A 16,529-nucleotide genomic window follows, 5' to 3' on the forward strand; every position below is an offset into this window, starting at 1 on the left:
TCAAGTGGTTATGTTAAAGGTTATGTAGTGAATATTTTGTACTTCGGGGCTGAAATTTGTATGGTGATGTTTTAACCACCTGTGGATTAGGATGGCGTTCATAAGTCCGAGCAGCGTATTCCAGGGGTGTGGAAACGAATTTGACAATTCAAGCCTGGATCGCGAAAAATCTTGGATGATACTTAGGGATTCGTTCAAAATACGCTTTTGCATCTCTACTAACAAAATGGATTTATTATTTTTCGTGCCAGAAGTCGAGTTGACAGCAAAGTTTGCTTGAGCACTAAAGTAACCGGAATATCTTCCAGAAAAGCGGATCTGTGATATTCACTACCTTTGTCGATCCATACAACCTGTGTCAAACTTCTCAGCAACATGACTACAGATTCTGAGTCAGAGTATTTATCCAAGTTTGAGCATATCTGCAATCTTGGACGTGGTGGGCAGGGAACCGTTGTCGAAGCTAAAAATAAAAAGGACAGTAAACATTATGCTGTCAAACGGATTACTATATCAAAAAGGTGTTGCATAATTATGTATACATATTTTTAAATAATAAAATATTACATGTATTACTAAAGAAATACATATTGAACTCTAATTTTTAGTGAACATTCACCCGAACAAGCTTTGCGTGAAGTACAGGCTTTGGCAACTTTTCAACACCCTAACATTGTAAAATACTACGATGCCTGGATAGAATATTCACTAGATGAATTGCAAGAAACACATGATGAGTTCTTGGATGAAGAAACATCATATTCAAGCACAGTTTCGAACACAAGTCAAAAACGAATTCAAAGATGTCAGAAAAATAATTCATATTCAAGCATAGTTTGGAATATAATTGGAAAACTGATGCAAACAAGTCAGGAAAATAATTTATATTCAAGCACAGTTTGGAACATGATTGGAAAACTGATTAAAACAAGTCTGAAAAATAATTTATATTCAAGCACAGTTTGGAATATAATTGGAAAACTATTCAGAAAAACAATTCAGAATAATGATTCATATTCAATAGATTCTATCAGTCAATCAAGAACTGACAACATGCAAATGAAAATCTTTCTATACATACAAATGGAGCTATGTCAAAGACACAGTCTCAAAGAATGGTTGGTACACACAGCAAAAACAAGAGATACCCAGCATAGTCTGAAGATCTTTTACCAAATCGTTAACGCCGTTCAATACATTCACAATCAAGATCTGATCCATCGTGACTTGAAGGTAACTTACATTCTAAGACATTGAATAGGTATATTAGTTTGATAGTTTTCATGTTATGGCATGGCATTTGAAGCATGTAAACTAAGACTTACCATCGTCAGCAACTTACTCCTATCTAAGTACACTCATTATAAACCATTACGTTTGTAGAACGCCGAGTAACTAAAACTTGTATCCTTTCAGCCGGCTAACATTTTTTTTGCACCTGATGATAAGATCAAAGTTGGTGACTTTGGACTCATCTCAGCAATACAGGCAGATTGCAACGAATATGATACTACCAGTAGCATATCAGAAGTGAAAAAAATTAAAGCAAAATTGAATACTGCCGGTGTAGGCACCGCGTTATACATGGCTCCAGAACAGAAAGAAAACAGTCAAAGTTATAACAACAAAGTGGATGTTTATTCACTAGGTATCATTTTCTTCGAACTCTTAGAACCTATGACAACTGACATGGAAAGAAGTCGTAAGATCGGATCTTTGAAGAATTTAACTTTTCCACCAGATTTTGAGCAGCGATATCCAGATGAGGTATGTAGTATCTACTTTAATTATTTCATGTGTAACTTTAGTTTGGTGTGCAGGCCACCCACTACTTTGTCATTGATTTAATCTTGACTAAATTTTTAATCACTCATTTGGCTGTTATAGTTACACCTAATACCGTTTTTTATCACATGCTAGTGCAAATTGCTGAAGATCATGCTGCATGAAAATCCAAAGAGACGTCCAACGGCGTCAGGCATCAAAAGACGACCACCATTATGTAATCTACGATATGGTACGGACTTCGAAGAAAGTACGCAGATTTCATCGTCTCCCAGGCAAACATTGGAAGACCGAAACAAAAATAGTTTATGTCCACCTTCTGCATTATCCACTGATCCGTCTGACGATCACACGGAGTCAGGGATCACATTCTTCTTCGTTTTGTTTTCCTCATTATTATTATTAATAATCTGCATTAATTTTGGAAAGAAACGTACTGATTTATGAATTTTGTCATAATTTTGTTCAATACAGAGTTGAATTCAGACTATGATAATAGAATGAAACTATAAGTTGTCAGAGCTATATCTTTACGCAAGTTTTGCATTTTTTTAATCGATCATTTTATAAATAAAGCTACAAAATTAGGAATTATCCCTTTCTAATTTATGCAATAAATTATATCCAGTAATAAGAATGGAACTTTGCATACATTCCTGATATTCCTTTTGGACTATTTTTCAAATGAAATTAATAATTTTTTTGTAAAGATAATTTCGCATCTTCATATTCCTCCCTAATTTGGTATAAGTCGGTATTGTTATTCGTTAATTTCGATTCCCAAACATTCAATGTTATTATGTTGTTGAGGATCAATGATTTTTCATGCTCTCCCACCAATCTACATAAGTTATTTCTCTGTGCACTTATTACGTAAAACATAGAAACTGGGTGGTCGTAGTTAAATATATTTTATTAATATCATGAGTATTATATCATTATAGTGTTTGTGTAATTGTTATGATTGAGTACATGAGATTAACAATAATGTCAGGTCTTCATAATCTGCATTGTTCCTTACAAGCATCATATTTTTGCTTGTCTTGCATACATTTATCAAGAACTATATTCCACACGCTTGCAAGGAACGGTAACGTAATGTGCTTAAGTAGTAAATTGTGCATCCTGATTCGTCAAAAAATCATTCATAGTTTCGAATATTTCCAGACACACACAACGGTTTTGAGAGGCCAATTCCAGTCTATGTTCGGCACAACATTCTGGAAGAACGAAAAAAAACGGTTGAACGATAAAAATGTGAGAACAAATAACGCGTGCATGAATTTGGATAAAATCCAAAGTATCTTACTTCTCAGTTCGATTATCTCTTGTATTATTTCTTTCAGCTTGAAAATATCCGCCTCTATATCTTCCAGTAACTCTTTTTCGATAGTTTGCGACATGAATGTGCTGATTATTGCCTCACTATTCGATGTTGTAAGTTATATTGCTTCGCAAGATGGCGTTTCCGAACAAACGTGAAGGTTGCAACGAGATCGCGATCGGCATCTATTGCCGCCAACAGTCTGAAATTGCATCAGATAATTCAGTACATTTTACTAAAATGAGCAAATACTACGACACCGGCGCGATTAGCGATAGATTTTCGTAAAAATTTAATTGATCTTAAAAGACACGAGCAACGGTAATAAAGGAAATAATAGGCACAGACCATATGTAATAATTGCACGAAAGTGCATCCGCTACCGACGTGACATTTATTGATTTCGTTTAAATTTGTTCACCTACAATACTTATGATACCTAAAGTTAATGTTGTACAGTTTATATATTAAAGCACTATCCCGTTTCGTTTGCTCTTTCTCTTTCAGCTTCTTTCTGAGCCTTGAATATCTCCAGTAACTTTTCTGTGGCTGTTTGTGGCTCGGTCTTCATCTTGAATAACTTGGGCTAGAAAAAGCATTGGTAATCAGTGTTAACAAAGTTTATGGGACACTCAACTTGATCATGCAGTATTTTCACTTAAATACGATTAACACAGAAAACCGAAAATACAAATATCTGTATACATACGTCAGGGAATTCGGCCAAATTCTGAGCAGGGTCTCTAAATGTCCAAGGTGTCCAAGGTCCCTGAATGGAAGGATTATCCGTGTGCCACATTTTCCTAAGTCTTATAGCTGAAGTATCGCGCACTTGCGATCGCAGTAACTCCAACCATTTGTTAACTTCCTCCCGTGTATAATTCCTGCAGAATAGCAACTGCTTTTCTCCATTTACTGTAAATCAGTTGAATTTGTAAACTGGGAAGATTAATTTGATCGTTGAGTGAGTTGGTTAAAAATCACAGCGATAATTATTACTGTCCCTCACTCCAATAAATCGTTAATGAGATTGACTCGGTAGTTTGTTCTCATTCAATTCATTGAAAAAAAAGAGCACAAAGCGCGCCTACTTCGCTTACAACATTTGCCAGGACTTACGATATTCAGCACTCAGAGCAGGCGTCCTATGCCTCCGAGGTTTTACGTATACGACGATTCCCGGATTCTCCTTGGCGAAATTTACAAGATCGTGTTCGAGGAAATCCCTACGAAGAGAAATACGTAGATTAAGAAAAACATTGTAGGTTAGGAATATCCACGACTATCATAAACAGATACTTACCTCACTCCACGGCTCGATCCATTGTTTTTGCAGAATTTTATTGTCACACGTTGTAGTTGGCACACGTAACGTCCAATACCATTGTTCAATGCTGCACGGGGAAACCCCGTTTTCATAAATAAATGCGAATTAGACATGTTGGACCGGTATTTTCGTCTGCACCCTGCAGCAATGTGCAACAGAACACTGTCAGAGAGAACTAAGAAGCCTGAGAAAGCCCAGGCTTATGTTTTTCATGCCTGACCTACTAGCGCGCCAGGTGATACAAATTGCCTTTTGAAACTAATTTCAGATGGTAAGCACATGTCGGTAACTGATCTGTATTTGCGTCACGAAAGCAGTGGGTAATGCAGAGCGTATTTATTGCAGTCAATTGCGATGACAGTAGATTATTATCAGAGCAGTAATGAAAATATAATTTATACTAGTAATCGCTCAAAAATGGATTGTTATATCTTTGCTTCCTATTATCAGAGATTTTTGATTATCCGAACTAGGATGGGTCCACATTAGCTTGAATTTAATCAGACTACTTTACAATGGTTAAACACGTGTTTTCCTTGTCACCGAATTGCCGTCGCCCCTGGTATCAGGCGTATTGTGGCCGTTGACTTGTATGCTTAGTCTTCATGTCCTCGGTCAACGTCGTGTCGACGTGAAACAGATGACAGCCAATGAGGAAGCAGTCTTGCGTTCGTTCTTGTTGCACAGGTAGAATAAGAGATTTGACATGATTTGCTATCATTTGTTATTCGTTGTGCTGTTTCGCTGGGTTTTACCCCATGACTCGTTTAGGATATTGCTAACAGAGAGGGGCCTGTAAGAAAGAAGTCATGTTCGCATTTTTCAATGCACAATTGAGATATATGTCGTGTAATTCATTATTTCCTTAAAATAAATAGGTAGAGATTGGATACCAACTTAAGTTTACCACAGAAAATTAGTACTAAAAACATATTTCGTGTCAAAGGATGTTGCATTTCGGAAATGCGAAAAAAGCGAGCCCGTAGCTATCGGGGTTCCATATGAATACTATATGCCTATCCTCAAGCACCAGCTCTTGTAATACACATTAAGAATTTATATTATTTGTACTTTCGTTAGATCTACAAATAAGAAACTACATCCATTCCACTTGAATATCTTAAAAATTTCAATTTATTGAATACATCTTCTGAAACCTGATGTTAAACGTTCATTTGTACATGTAAATCATTATAAAAATCCCAGCAACGGCTAAAAAGAGTGTAAATTGATTCGTATAGCTTGAATACTATAACAATAATTCTACCGCAACCCTTTGAGCCATTACAGTAATTACCGTATCGACGATAAGCAGCGAATTATTCGTCGTTGGCATATATCTATTCAAGTGAAATTACTTTGCTACTCGCTCACGTAAAAGAGTCAACTTGTGCGTATCTGTGGATCATCGAAGTCCTTGTCTTGTGCTAGCGGTCAAGTGTTATCGAACCACAAGGGTTCAATAACGTTGCATTTGACGGGGGGCTGTGGTGGAGGCGAGGATGACGAAAGAGAGTTGGGGAGAAACTCGCCAGGCCAAAGGTGCAACGCATCAATGAATAGCAGCCCCATGAGCGCTCCATGCACTAAAGGTGCCATTACACATAATAATCGGCTTCGAGTGCGAGACTTCTGTGGCCATATGAACACTAGTCGCGAACCTCCTACGATGGACCAATTCAAGATCTGAGAATTATAGATGCACATACTTGACAGATTATAGAGTTAACTTTCGCCAAGGCGAAATTTCAATAGCTAGTCACAATAGTTACATTAGAATTCAACGTATTTCGCTGAATTAAGCGGTGTAATTAAAACCTGTATTTCGACGGCTACTCGAAGAAGACATGTGATGGGGGTTAACACCAGGGGGAGCTGCAAAAAGCCCGTTTTGTTCCGAAGGTTTTCGTTTACGATAACTAAAAGACCTTCTACCTCCAGCCTTATGGCATGGCCTGTCTTCTAATTTACTGTATGCATCGATGCCTGGAATACCCGTTTGAGCACTTTCAATGCTTTCCTGTGGCGTGGTACTTGCTGCAGTAATTAATGATATCTTGTCTTCGTCGCCACCCCCATCCCTAGGTGTCACCATCACCGGATTATTTGATTTCCTGTTTCAACAGGAGTTCCATTAGCAAAAGATACACTGCATAATTTTCACGAATATAAAAGAACTTCATATCTCACTCGCAATTAATTTGGCAAGTAAAATCATTCTTCGTTCCTTTCCGCTCCAGATTTTAGATCTTTTTTAAATTTATTTTGTGGGTTAAATTCCTATAACATTTTTCCTGAATTGTCCATGAACATATATAGACATTACCGAAAATGTGTGCATTTGGTAATGCGATTATTTTTCACGCGGGACGTAAAAGTGAAATGTTGAACTATTTTGGGCAACATTTGAAATGACAAGTGATGATTGGTTAACAGCTGACACGGCGCCTTCTTGTTTCATCGAAAATCTATAAGCGCGGTTGGCTATGAAATTTTTAACATTTCGCGGTCAAAATGTCAACCAAAACCATGCACGATATACAAATTCAACGTAGGAGATAATAATTAAAGAAACAACGAATCCATGAAATTCTATTAGATAAAGAAAACTACTTTCCAAAAACTAATCATGGCAACGTTACACTGCCGTTGTGAGTTACTAACATTAGGGGTTGGGTAATACTGACATGAGGAAATGGTTGTTCTACATAACATGAAAGATTCTGTAATGTGACTTTTAACGTTTATGAAAGTTAAACATTCATAACCCATTTCAACGTAGACTTAAACTCTGGCGAAAGCTTGGCCCTGTAATCTATTGAACGTACATTTATCCTACTTGAAATATGGTAACATTTGAAACGTACTTTTCAGCGGGGTGTAAATCTGATGTGAGAGTAAACAGGGAACCACCAGCAAGACATTTCGAAAATGCAGTATCAAAGTTTGAAGAACGTCGTGGTAACATGGTGCAACGTCAGCAGTTTCTCAAAAATAAAATCACCACCATGGAGAGATCAATTCCTGCTCTGATGGCCTATAACATGTGGGTATCAGGACAAAAATGCGCTGATGCACCACTGTGCAAGGTTAAGGAAATTATGGCCAAATTCTCGCCAATACCTGACCCTACAGACAAGCTGCTGGAAAATTTGAAGAATACAGTGACTGCGCTAAATGAGGAAACTGAGAAACTGCACGTACGTATAAACTTTTTTTTTCATTGTCCGCACTCTATTAGTAAGTACAAACATTGTTCTCACTTTCATCTTACCACAGCTGCTCTCTAATCATTGTTTTGTCTAGTTTCTAGTGGGTCATGTTTTTATGTCAGCCTTTCAGGCAATGTCTATTGTATCTATAACCGACACGTGCATATTTTCTGTTAGGTGAGCGGTAAGAGTTCTGATTTTTAGACTTTTTTCGCAGGGTAAAATAATTGACACCGAAATAGAGTTGGAAGAGAGCGGAATGCAACTGGATTCTTTGGAATCAGCGAACAACGATCTGACTAAACGAATAGCAGACCTGGAGCATGAAGTAGAAAAAACTACTGTGCCAAGTCTTCATTCCATTCACTCGGACGATCTTGTTTGCCTTTCGAAACTTCGAAAGCTTGGATCCGAAGAGGTGAATTTGAAATGTTGTATCCGTGAACTGGAGGAGAAGGAGGTCAAGTTCCGACAGCAAATAGAACAGCTACTGACTTCGAGAGAATTCCAGAAGGATTCTGGTGGTAAAAAAATGGTTAAACGGATACAGGAGCTTGAATCGACGGAGAGAAAAATGAATTGTGCGTTACAGACACACAAGCATAACATGCACCAACTTAAAAAGAAGCTCATGCAAAAAGAAAAGGCTATAGTAAGTATATATTCAATACTCGAAGTACTATTGGGTAATTCTTATTGGTCACTTACGATTTCAGATTGAAATGGAAATGTGCCTTGGAATGGACGGGGAATCAAGAGCCTCGAAAAAGAACTCTATTGCCAAAAAAGACTGCAAGCAAAGTTCAAATCAGAATGGTTCCTGGCTACCAAAGTGGATGGTTCCTAGCTGTTCAAAGGCTTCTGACTCCACAAGCTCTCCCAGAAAGGGATCGGAGTCATCGTCTTGTACAGCAACATTCACAACTGACGCTGAAGTAAGCCAAGACGGGAATTTATTAAGATCTTGAACCTAAACAGTAACTACATGTTCGAAATGTCCCTCATACAGGGAAAGCTAAAGCGGTGCATCTGCTCTACTCCTGCTCCAGTCCCATGTTATGAAAAGCCTCCTTGTAGACCAAACACTTCAAAACCAAGACCATGTTGTATGCTCCCAGCAAGTGGACCTCCGCCTTGCCCACCTCCACCTTGTCTCTTGCCGTGCAAGCCATCTCCATGTTCACCTGCACCCCGTAAACCGTCACCCTGTCCTCTCCCATCATGTTGTAAACCACCGTCCTGTCCACCACCACCATCATGCGAACCGGTTAGGTGTGTACCACCTCCATCGTGTGCACCACCACCGTGCAAGCCTCCAATCTGTCTACCTGCGGCAGTCCGTTGCCAGAATAAACCACTTTGCAAGCCACCAGAGTGCCTTGAATCCCCAACGTGTTTTAGACCGGATCCTGCTTGTCCGTATGCATATTGTGGTCAGACTTCTTGTCCACCATCAACTTGTCCACCGGCACCTTGTGACTCTGGGTCTCTCTGCCACACGTGCCAATCGCCTACTCCTTGTAAGGAGTGTCTGCCGCTGCCGGAACCAGGTGGTTGTCGATGTTCATGCAAGGGAAAATGCTCCCGCGGAGAATCCAGTGTTCCCTGTAATTGCAGTGTAACCCCAAAGTGCAGCGCTGATAGGGGCTATCAACCCGAAGGATTGCCGAAACCTCCTTGTGGAGGAGAAACCGGCTGTTGGCTAGAAGAAGATAGTGACGAAGAATTTTGCGACTGTTGCGATTGCGGTTGCAACGACAGTGACGATTCTACTCCATGATTGTAATTTTCATTCCATATAACTTCCTCACGATTGTTTAGCACTCCAGAGAAAAATACTAATGAAATGTGACGATGCCGTTTTATTCAGTCTGTAGTTAAAATGCGATACACATCTATTTTTTTCCATTATATACCATGATTATTACTTGTTATGCTTAGTTGTTACACTAAGGGTATTTAGGTCTGAATAAATAGGCTTAGTATAGTTACTAGTTGTATTCCGGCTGCCAACCCCTTAGTGTTATTGTTGAAACTCAAGCACCGGTTACTTCGATCCCCAATATTAATTCTTGAACGGGTAGTATGGGCTCTCGACACACCTAGAAATGTTAATTACTACATTTTACAATCTTGAAAATTAAGTGATAATCATCGACGATGAAAAGATGTCGTACGCTTATGAATATAATCACATGACTCGAGTAAATATAATTATATATTTGCGATATAAAAGTGTTTTGAATGAGTTTTATGAGGTGGCACTAAAATGCTGTTCAAATTGATAATTAACTGGTTCCATGAAAAAATATACATCAATTTAAAGCGAGTGATCTATGGGTTTTGCTCTTTATCTATTAAAGAAACAGACTCATTAATTACACTCTGATGATAATTATCGAAAACAGTGCACTTGATGGTTCAGCGTAAATTGTGTTTACATGACCTTTTGTTTTGAATGAAAAATGAGAAATGGGTCCCTCACATCCGTAAAAGCATGCGGGTAATGTGATTCATAGTATCAATGGACGACGTGAAAAATGAAATTACGTACTCTCGCAATGCACAAATTCTTCCACCGCAATCGAAGGAATTGATTAGCTCAATGTCTTCTTTGGAGAGTTCAAAATTAAAGATGTTAAAATTCTCTTGGATGCGAGATTTGTTCACTGACTTTGGGATGACAATATGCCCACGTTGTACCTATGGCACAGTAGTAATTCATTAATCATAGAAATTTCCTCAAGTCAGATTAACATTTGCGTAACGTAAAATTGAAAATCTTCATGGCAACTCGTCATAGTTCTGATATTTAATTAATTCGAAAGTCACATATTTTCGTTCTTTCTGACAATGCAGAATTATGCAGTGTCATTGACCTATGGCCCTACTCGATGTAAGTTTTCTTTAATAAAATAATCCAAATTTATCAATTACGTCACCTGATAACGGAGCACAACTTGAGCGGGACTCTTGTTATACTTCTTAGCAATACTCGTAATCTTTGGATCATCTAGAAGCTTTGGATCCTCAGGTTTTCCCCATGGTCTGTCCGGGCATCCTAGCGGGCAATATGCAGTTATGGTAATGTCCTTTGATTTGCAATACTCGGACAGTTTTATCTGGGTCAAATACGGATGACATTCGACTTGATTCGTAACAGGCTTGATCTTTCCCTCCTTTAACACACGTTCCAATTGTTCTTCGTTAAAATTGCTGACACCAATGTTCTTCGCTAATCCCTTTTCATACACCTTTTCCATGGCTTTCCAAGTATCAACGTAGTCGTAATCACTGAATAGTATTTCGCCATTGACGCCGGTGGGATGAAGTTCCTTACCCTCTGAAAAAAATGTGCGTTTTTTCTTGCATGAACAATTTCAGGGTAGCTCGTAGTACATACGATGGCGAAATTGTTTTTGGATAGGTACTTGAAAATCAAGTTACAACCTTTGTAAGGTATCGGCCAATGTATCAAGTACAGATCGACGTAATCAACACCCAAATTCTTCAAAGTAGTCCTTATTGCAGGTTCAACCTCCTCTGGCCTATGGAAAGTGTTCCAAAGTTTGCTCGTAAGGAATATGTCCTGTCGTTTGATGACTCCTTCTTTAATTTTAGCTTGAACGGCTTTGCCGACTTCCATTTCGTTCTGGTAGATAAAAGCGCCATCGATGTGGCGGTAGCCGATATCGATTGCATCCTTTACGGCTTGAGTGACTTCGCCAGGTTTGGACTGTTTTTAGAATAATATATATATAATGTCATTATGGGTTATTGTTATGTTGATTGGCTTTCTTTTAACTCAGCGTGGAAAACTCGATTTCTCATGCCTGTTGTTACTGTCCGGATTGTCCGATTCACGCATTTTAATGGGCAGTGTGGTACACTGAGAATAGTGAATTTGTAAAATGTTATTAAAGTTTCTCGTTACTCTAGTTTCTCATAGGTTATGAATTCTGCACACTGAGTTGAAAATTATACGATACGTGTATTATATATCCTAATGTATTACTTCAAACCGACTATCAAGTAGAAACGTGAGATTAAACCTCATAAAAAACCGTTGAAAGGTTTAACTTGTTCGGTTCAAAATTTATTGTTTTCACAAACTCAATGTGATTTCATGTTCACAATACAAAAATAAAATCTAGCATAGGTTCTCGAAACAAGAAATTGGATCAATAGAAATTGATTAATTATACTTCATCGTTCACCGATAAGACGTGATAGTTATGATTTTATAAAACTTCTCAACTTACTTTCCATGTTCCTAGTCCAAGAACGGGAATTTCCATTTGATTGTAAAATTTTTTCACTGGTACTTTATTCATGACGAATAATATGTGAAAATAATCACCGATTCGATTTAATTGACGCTGACTCTTGAGCGCGACGTATCACTGATATTACTGTATTAATTGGAGGTGTGATTAGATTGCATGTGGGAGCTCCGGATACTGATTCAATAATGGTTCAAAAATGCGTTTGTACTCTATTTATAAGAGACCTAAACTATGCGAGAAGAGGTACTAAATTACTACGACCCACTCAAGATATGAACCTATGCGTAGGAATGATGGTTCGAAGTTACGTTATCTTTATAGTCCTTAGTTATTTGCTTTGGCGTATCAAGTTTGGAGTGCTGTCATGATCCACGTTGCCTGGAAGCTCTGCGACCCTAAGGTGGCATCACCTATTTAGGCCTCCTGAGGTTTATTCCGTTTGAACTTTTCTGGTAGCTCAAAGTGTCTTCTGTCTTAGCACAATGGTCGGAGTCGTATTGAATCGATACGATTGCGCATCTCAAAGTAGTTCTTGTTGCCAGAGGATAAACGAGTACTGATTATTTTATACATAGATTATGTTGAAGGTAATATGAATAACAATCAAAGAAAAAGATCCCCAATTTAATTAACCTTCGAGAACCGGTAAAAATTTGAGATCAGACAGAAAAGGAACTATGTCAATGTAAAGTAGATCTGACCGAAGGAAAGTTGTTGTAGTAGTAAGTATGATAGCTATCATATTGCAAAAGCTATTCATGGAAGACAATAGTGAAGATAAGAGGTTGATAAGTTAAAGCACCTCTGCACACTCTTGAAAAGAAATGTTCATTTGAATTCGTTTTCTTATGCAATGTGCGAACATCATACCACGTTCGAACGATTTGATCTGAAATTGACGTTGGGTATTTGGTAACGCGAGCTCAGATAAAAATCCTGCACAAACGGAGAAGAATTTCATTATAGAAATCACGAGATACAATCAGTAATACAGTACATCATAACAAATATCTTTTGCTTGTTGTTTTGAGGTGCATCCGACTTGTGTCACTGTTGGAAGTTGTTGAATCGTTCAGTCCAGTAGATGATGTTAATCCCTGAAGGGAAAGTAGGGACTGTCGACGGCGCTGAAAAATAAATTAATCACAAGTTCAGAATCATTGATATTATTAATTATGAATAAGGTGATTTTCAAACCGGTCGTAGAGCGGCGAATAATACGAATTGTAGATCCTAGACTTACTCGGACATTGGGCAAAATCTTTTATTGCAATCACAGGAATTGATGAGTTCAACGTCTTCTTTGGAGAGTTCGAAATCAAAGATATCGAAATTTTCTTTCAAACGAGATTTGGACACTGATTTAGGGATGACGACATGTCCACGATCGATCTGAAAACACCATAAATACATCAGAACAGAGCTTTCGTGTGGCATAAGACTGCATCAGAATCAGTAGTTAAGTCATGCAAGGATTTACGACCACCCCGAGATTTGATATTGGTAATAGTTATATCCATATTACTAATAAAACTATTGTGCAATATCGTGCGATGATTTTTATTACGATAATAAAGTGTTCGTAATCAGGAAAATATATTACTTGATAACGAAGCAGAACTTGCGCGGGAGATTTTTTATACTTCTTGGAAAGACTTGTGATCCTGTTATCTTCTAGAAGTGTCGGTTCCCCTTTTTTCACTACTGTAGTATCTGGACGTCCTAATGGGCGAAACGCTGTTATAACAATACCCTTGGATTTGCAGTATTCCGAAAGCTTGAACTGGCCTAAGTAAGGCTGGCATTCGATTTGGTTGGTAACCGGCTTAATTTTTCCCGCTTTCAACACTCGTTCCAGTTGCTCCTCGTTGAAATTGCTAACACCAATATTTTTCACCAATCCCTTTTCGTAAACCTCCTCCATGGCTTTCCATGTATCAACGTAATCGTAGTCAGTATATATAAGTTTCCCATTGGCATCCTTCGGCTGGAAATCGCTGCCCTCTAAAAAAAAATCAGGCGTTAATTCGATCAAACTTGATAATCTATCAGTACAATCAAGAATTCTACATTATGATACCAATTTTAAATAACCTTTGTAAGACATTGGCCAGTGTATTAAGTAAAGGTCGATATACTCAACGCCCAAATCGTCGAGTGTCCGTCTCAGCGAAGGTTCAACAGCACCTGGCCGATGGAAAGTGTTCCAGAGTTTGCCGGTGATGAAGATATCTTCTCGTTTGATAACGCCTTCTTGAATCTTAGCTCGTACAGCCTCGCCAATTTCTTTTTCATTCTCGTACAAATGGGCGCCATCGATATGCCGGTAGCCAATATCAATCGCATCCTTAACAGCTTGCGTTACTTCATTCGGTTTTGACTATTATCAAACCAAAATAATATAATAAAAACCGCATGCAGAAACTCATAACTTATTATTTACGAGAGGAATGTACCATGAATTTCGAAAACGAGTTGCCGGTAATATTTCTACTTCACATGCTGAGTAGATCACTACCATTAAAATGGATGAAAACAAAATTTGCAAAATCAGACTGTAACATGCAAATCTTCCATGATCATTATATAATTTTTATCCAAAAAACAGCAAAGTATTCGATACGCGATAACTTAACGATCACCCTTGACACCTAATTCAGCATGCTCACTGTCTTTGTATATATGGGCCTGCTTGGTCCGCCCTTTCATGCCCTCGAATGAAGTGAAATTATTTGGGAAATAAGGTGAAGCGGAGTTGTTGGTAGACTTGAGAAAAATGATAAGATCACCCTCCAAGTGCCAAGTCCAATCGCCGGGATTTCTGTTCCATTGTAGAACTTCATTGTCGGTACCTTGACCATTCTGATCTTGGGTAGAGCGAACCGCGTGAGTTGACCTTTATGTAACGAACCACGGCTGAATAATAAAGCCACTGTTTATCACGTGTTAACTCGGCAATGTCTCTCTACTTCCTCTTCGCCTTAGCAAGTAGAGAAAAGTAGCTTAAGTACGACCGATACTACTACTTTTGCCCGCTGGCCATTACAGCCAGTTCCATCTTGCGTAATGTCGAGTTATTAATTTCAAGGTACATCGTATAACGCTATCAGAAGGTTTCTCAATGTGACTCCTGTGTTCGATTGGCCTTTCGAATGGCTTGATTGGTGGGACGTCATTAATCATCTCACATGTCCAACTGCATTGTCTACGTGCTTCTGCTTGGCGCTCGATGTTTCTGAGTCTGCGCGTCTCATCCATGTAAAAGTGACCGAAATGAACGTCGCGGTTCGGGCATTGAACTATCTTCTTTACATAATCTACGTCTTACGCCGCGAGCAGCTTGGTGGGATAAAAAGCGCTTTGTTCAAACCACAAGTCACTTACTGTCGTTTTCATTTCTCGAAATTATCTTTAGGATCCGTCAAACTGTAGGTTAAGTAGTATTCACGTGTCTGTTTTCCAGTTTCAAATTTACGAGCACTGATATCAAAGCTATTGGAATTAATGTCACTGGGTCAAAGATCAAATGTGCTGACATAAAATATTGCTTTCAATTCTGCGTTTAAAAGTTTTAACATCCGGGTTAGTTCCGTGCTTGCTCTGCGATGAAACAAGCTGAGAGGATGATTAAAACCTTTTTTTTATCATTAGCTGATTAGGTTTAGGTGCCTGACTCGGACCTTTGTACGATACTTACAAGTACGACGTGTCGCAATCCGTAAAAGTCGTAAAATTTGGTGGTTCTCGTGACAGACTCCCTATTATTGAAAAATTCTCCATACGTTTCAACTTAGATTTAGTATTCTTGCGCAGTCGAAGAGACTGTTTTTTCCCATTTTCTTTTGAGCAGCCCTGTCCTCGAGGACGATTTTATTTGTAAATTTTCAAGTAAAACTCAACTGCCTTGCTGATTTTGTAATCTAAGGTCTTATAAACATTTACGGCAATACACTAGAGATAAAACTGCATCGACAAAGTGCAGTTCCTAGTTGAGATACCTTATCAGTAATTATAGGTGTAATCTTTCGAAAGTTTTCACATTGAAACATAACAGAGATAAAAGGTGATAACTTTATGTACCAGGATATAATTGTTGCACAAGATGGTATAAAACAATTATTTATAATTCTATGAAACGTTCTTCATTATTTATAAATTTACTTTCCGATCAAAATGTTTTGCATAAACTGTTTCTTCTGCTTTACGTTTATGAGAATCCAACAGAAACCGCAAGGACTAGGAAAATGATTCAAGGAAATCGTTTCACAGGTCCTCAAAATAGAGGTTTAAAAATACGAATAAATTATTACGGGATTAAAAGGATATGTGGAAAATAATTTATATGATAAAATACGATCGAAAACAATGTAATTCACCGTTTACCATATGTACCCATATTAATGAAGAAATTCAGCGCAACTTGTCAATATTCAGCAATCGCAGATAGTCAGTCATATTTTCTTGAAAATGGAAGTAAGATCGTGTGAAATATATCGAAACTGCATCAGGCTTCAATTTCATTCACAATAATAGTTTTCAATTCAGCTACTAGTGTAAAATTTGTATTAATCTACTGGATACTTTTATGCACAAGG

General features: G+C 38.1%; 4 protein-coding genes across 6 annotated transcripts; 1 reads left to right on the forward strand and 3 right to left on the reverse strand.

The window, feature by feature from the left end:
* Nucleotides 1–712: 712 nt before the first annotated feature.
* On the forward strand, nt 713–2,278 carry LOC124413632 (eukaryotic translation initiation factor 2-alpha kinase 3-like). The gene is made up of 5 exons (XM_046894353.1): nt 713–805; nt 874–1,233; nt 1,417–1,767; nt 1,921–2,141; nt 2,260–2,278. The coding sequence occupies exons 1-5, from the start codon at nt 713–715 to the stop codon at nt 2,276–2,278; spliced, it is 1,044 nt and encodes a 347-aa protein (XP_046750309.1).
* Nucleotides 2,279–3,484: 1,206 nt separating this feature from the next.
* Nucleotides 3,485–4,793, reverse strand: LOC124413280 (39S ribosomal protein L43, mitochondrial). Of its 2 annotated transcripts, XM_046893771.1 has the most exons (5): nt 4,738–4,793; nt 4,413–4,581; nt 4,229–4,335; nt 3,819–4,024; nt 3,485–3,695 (listed from the first exon to the last, which is right to left on the reverse strand). In XM_046893771.1, exons 2-5 carry the CDS (start codon nt 4,547–4,549, stop codon nt 3,585–3,587), a joined length of 561 nt encoding a protein of 186 aa, XP_046749727.1. In that variant the 5' UTR covers nt 4,550–4,581; nt 4,738–4,793; the 3' UTR covers nt 3,485–3,584. The 2 variants fall into 2 exon arrangements, with proteins under 2 accessions (XP_046749727.1, XP_046749725.1); XM_046893769.1 differs by lacking the exon at nt 4,738–4,793 and having other exon boundaries at nt 4,413–4,677.
* Nucleotides 4,794–9,601: 4,808 nt separating this feature from the next.
* LOC124413414 (aldo-keto reductase family 1 member B1-like) lies at nt 9,602–12,073 on the reverse strand. 2 transcript variants are annotated; one of them, XM_046893968.1, is made up of 5 exons: nt 11,911–12,073; nt 11,099–11,384; nt 10,591–10,991; nt 10,203–10,351; nt 9,602–9,750 (listed from the first exon to the last, which is right to left on the reverse strand). In XM_046893968.1, exons 1-5 carry the CDS (start codon nt 11,980–11,982, stop codon nt 9,714–9,716), a joined length of 945 nt encoding a protein of 314 aa, XP_046749924.1. In that variant the 5' UTR covers nt 11,983–12,073; the 3' UTR covers nt 9,602–9,713. The 2 variants fall into 2 exon arrangements, with proteins under 2 accessions (XP_046749924.1, XP_046749925.1); XM_046893969.1 differs by having other exon boundaries at nt 11,099–11,368; nt 11,911–11,967.
* Nucleotides 12,074–12,743: 670 nt separating this feature from the next.
* LOC124413415 (aldo-keto reductase family 1 member B1-like) lies at nt 12,744–15,020 on the reverse strand. Its single transcript, XM_046893970.1, has 5 exons — nt 14,724–15,020; nt 14,029–14,314; nt 13,538–13,938; nt 13,178–13,326; nt 12,744–13,061 (listed from the first exon to the last, which is right to left on the reverse strand). Exons 1-5 carry the CDS (start codon nt 14,793–14,795, stop codon nt 13,025–13,027), a joined length of 945 nt encoding a protein of 314 aa, XP_046749926.1. The 5' UTR covers nt 14,796–15,020; the 3' UTR covers nt 12,744–13,024.
* Nucleotides 15,021–16,529: the final 1,509 nt, after the last annotated feature.

Source organism: Diprion similis, chromosome 12 (assembly GCF_021155765.1).
Source record: "Diprion similis isolate iyDipSimi1 chromosome 12, iyDipSimi1.1, whole genome shotgun sequence".
Lineage (NCBI taxonomy): Eukaryota > Metazoa > Arthropoda > Insecta > Hymenoptera > Diprionidae > Diprion > Diprion similis.

Excerpts from the sequence above, each read along its gene's own strand:
- LOC124413414 (XM_046893968.1), bottom strand. The coding sequence starts at position 11,982 with ATGAATAAAGTACCAGTGAAAAAATTTTACAATCAAATGGAAATTCCC. Across the intron at positions 11,385-11,910 it reads TTGGACTAGGAACATGGAAA|TCCAAACCTGGCGAAGTCAC; the intron begins GTAAGTTGAGAA and ends TTCTAAAAACAG. Across the intron at positions 10,992-11,098 it reads TTGGCCGATACCTTACAAAG|AGGGTAAGGAACTTCATCCC; the intron begins GTTGTAACTTGA and ends CATTTTTTTCAG.
- LOC124413632 (XM_046894353.1), top strand. The coding sequence starts at position 713 with ATGAATTGCAAGAAACACATGATGAGTTCTTGGATGAAGAAACATCAT. Across the intron at positions 1,234-1,416 it reads TGATCCATCGTGACTTGAAG|CCGGCTAACATTTTTTTTGC; the intron begins GTAACTTACATT and ends GTATCCTTTCAG. Across the intron at positions 1,768-1,920 it reads AGCAGCGATATCCAGATGAG|TGCAAATTGCTGAAGATCAT; the intron begins GTATGTAGTATC and ends ATCACATGCTAG.
- LOC124413280 (XM_046893771.1), bottom strand. The coding sequence starts at position 4,549 with ATGTCTAATTCGCATTTATTTATGAAAACGGGGTTTCCCCGTGCAGCA. Across the intron at positions 4,336-4,412 it reads GGATCGAGCCGTGGAGTGAG|GGATTTCCTCGAACACGATC; the intron begins GTAAGTATCTGT and ends TTCTCTTCGTAG. Across the intron at positions 3,696-3,818 it reads ATTTGGCCGAATTCCCTGAC|CCCAAGTTATTCAAGATGAA; the intron begins GTATGTATACAG and ends TGCTTTTTCTAG.
- LOC124413415 (XM_046893970.1), bottom strand. The coding sequence starts at position 14,795 with ATGGTCAAGGTACCGACAATGAAGTTCTACAATGGAACAGAAATCCCG. Across the intron at positions 14,315-14,723 it reads TTGGACTTGGCACTTGGAGG|TCAAAACCGAATGAAGTAAC; the intron begins GTGATCTTATCA and ends GTTTGATAATAG. Across the intron at positions 13,327-13,537 it reads AAGTTCTGCTTCGTTATCAA|ATCGATCGTGGACATGTCGT; the intron begins GTAATATATTTT and ends TGGTGTTTTCAG.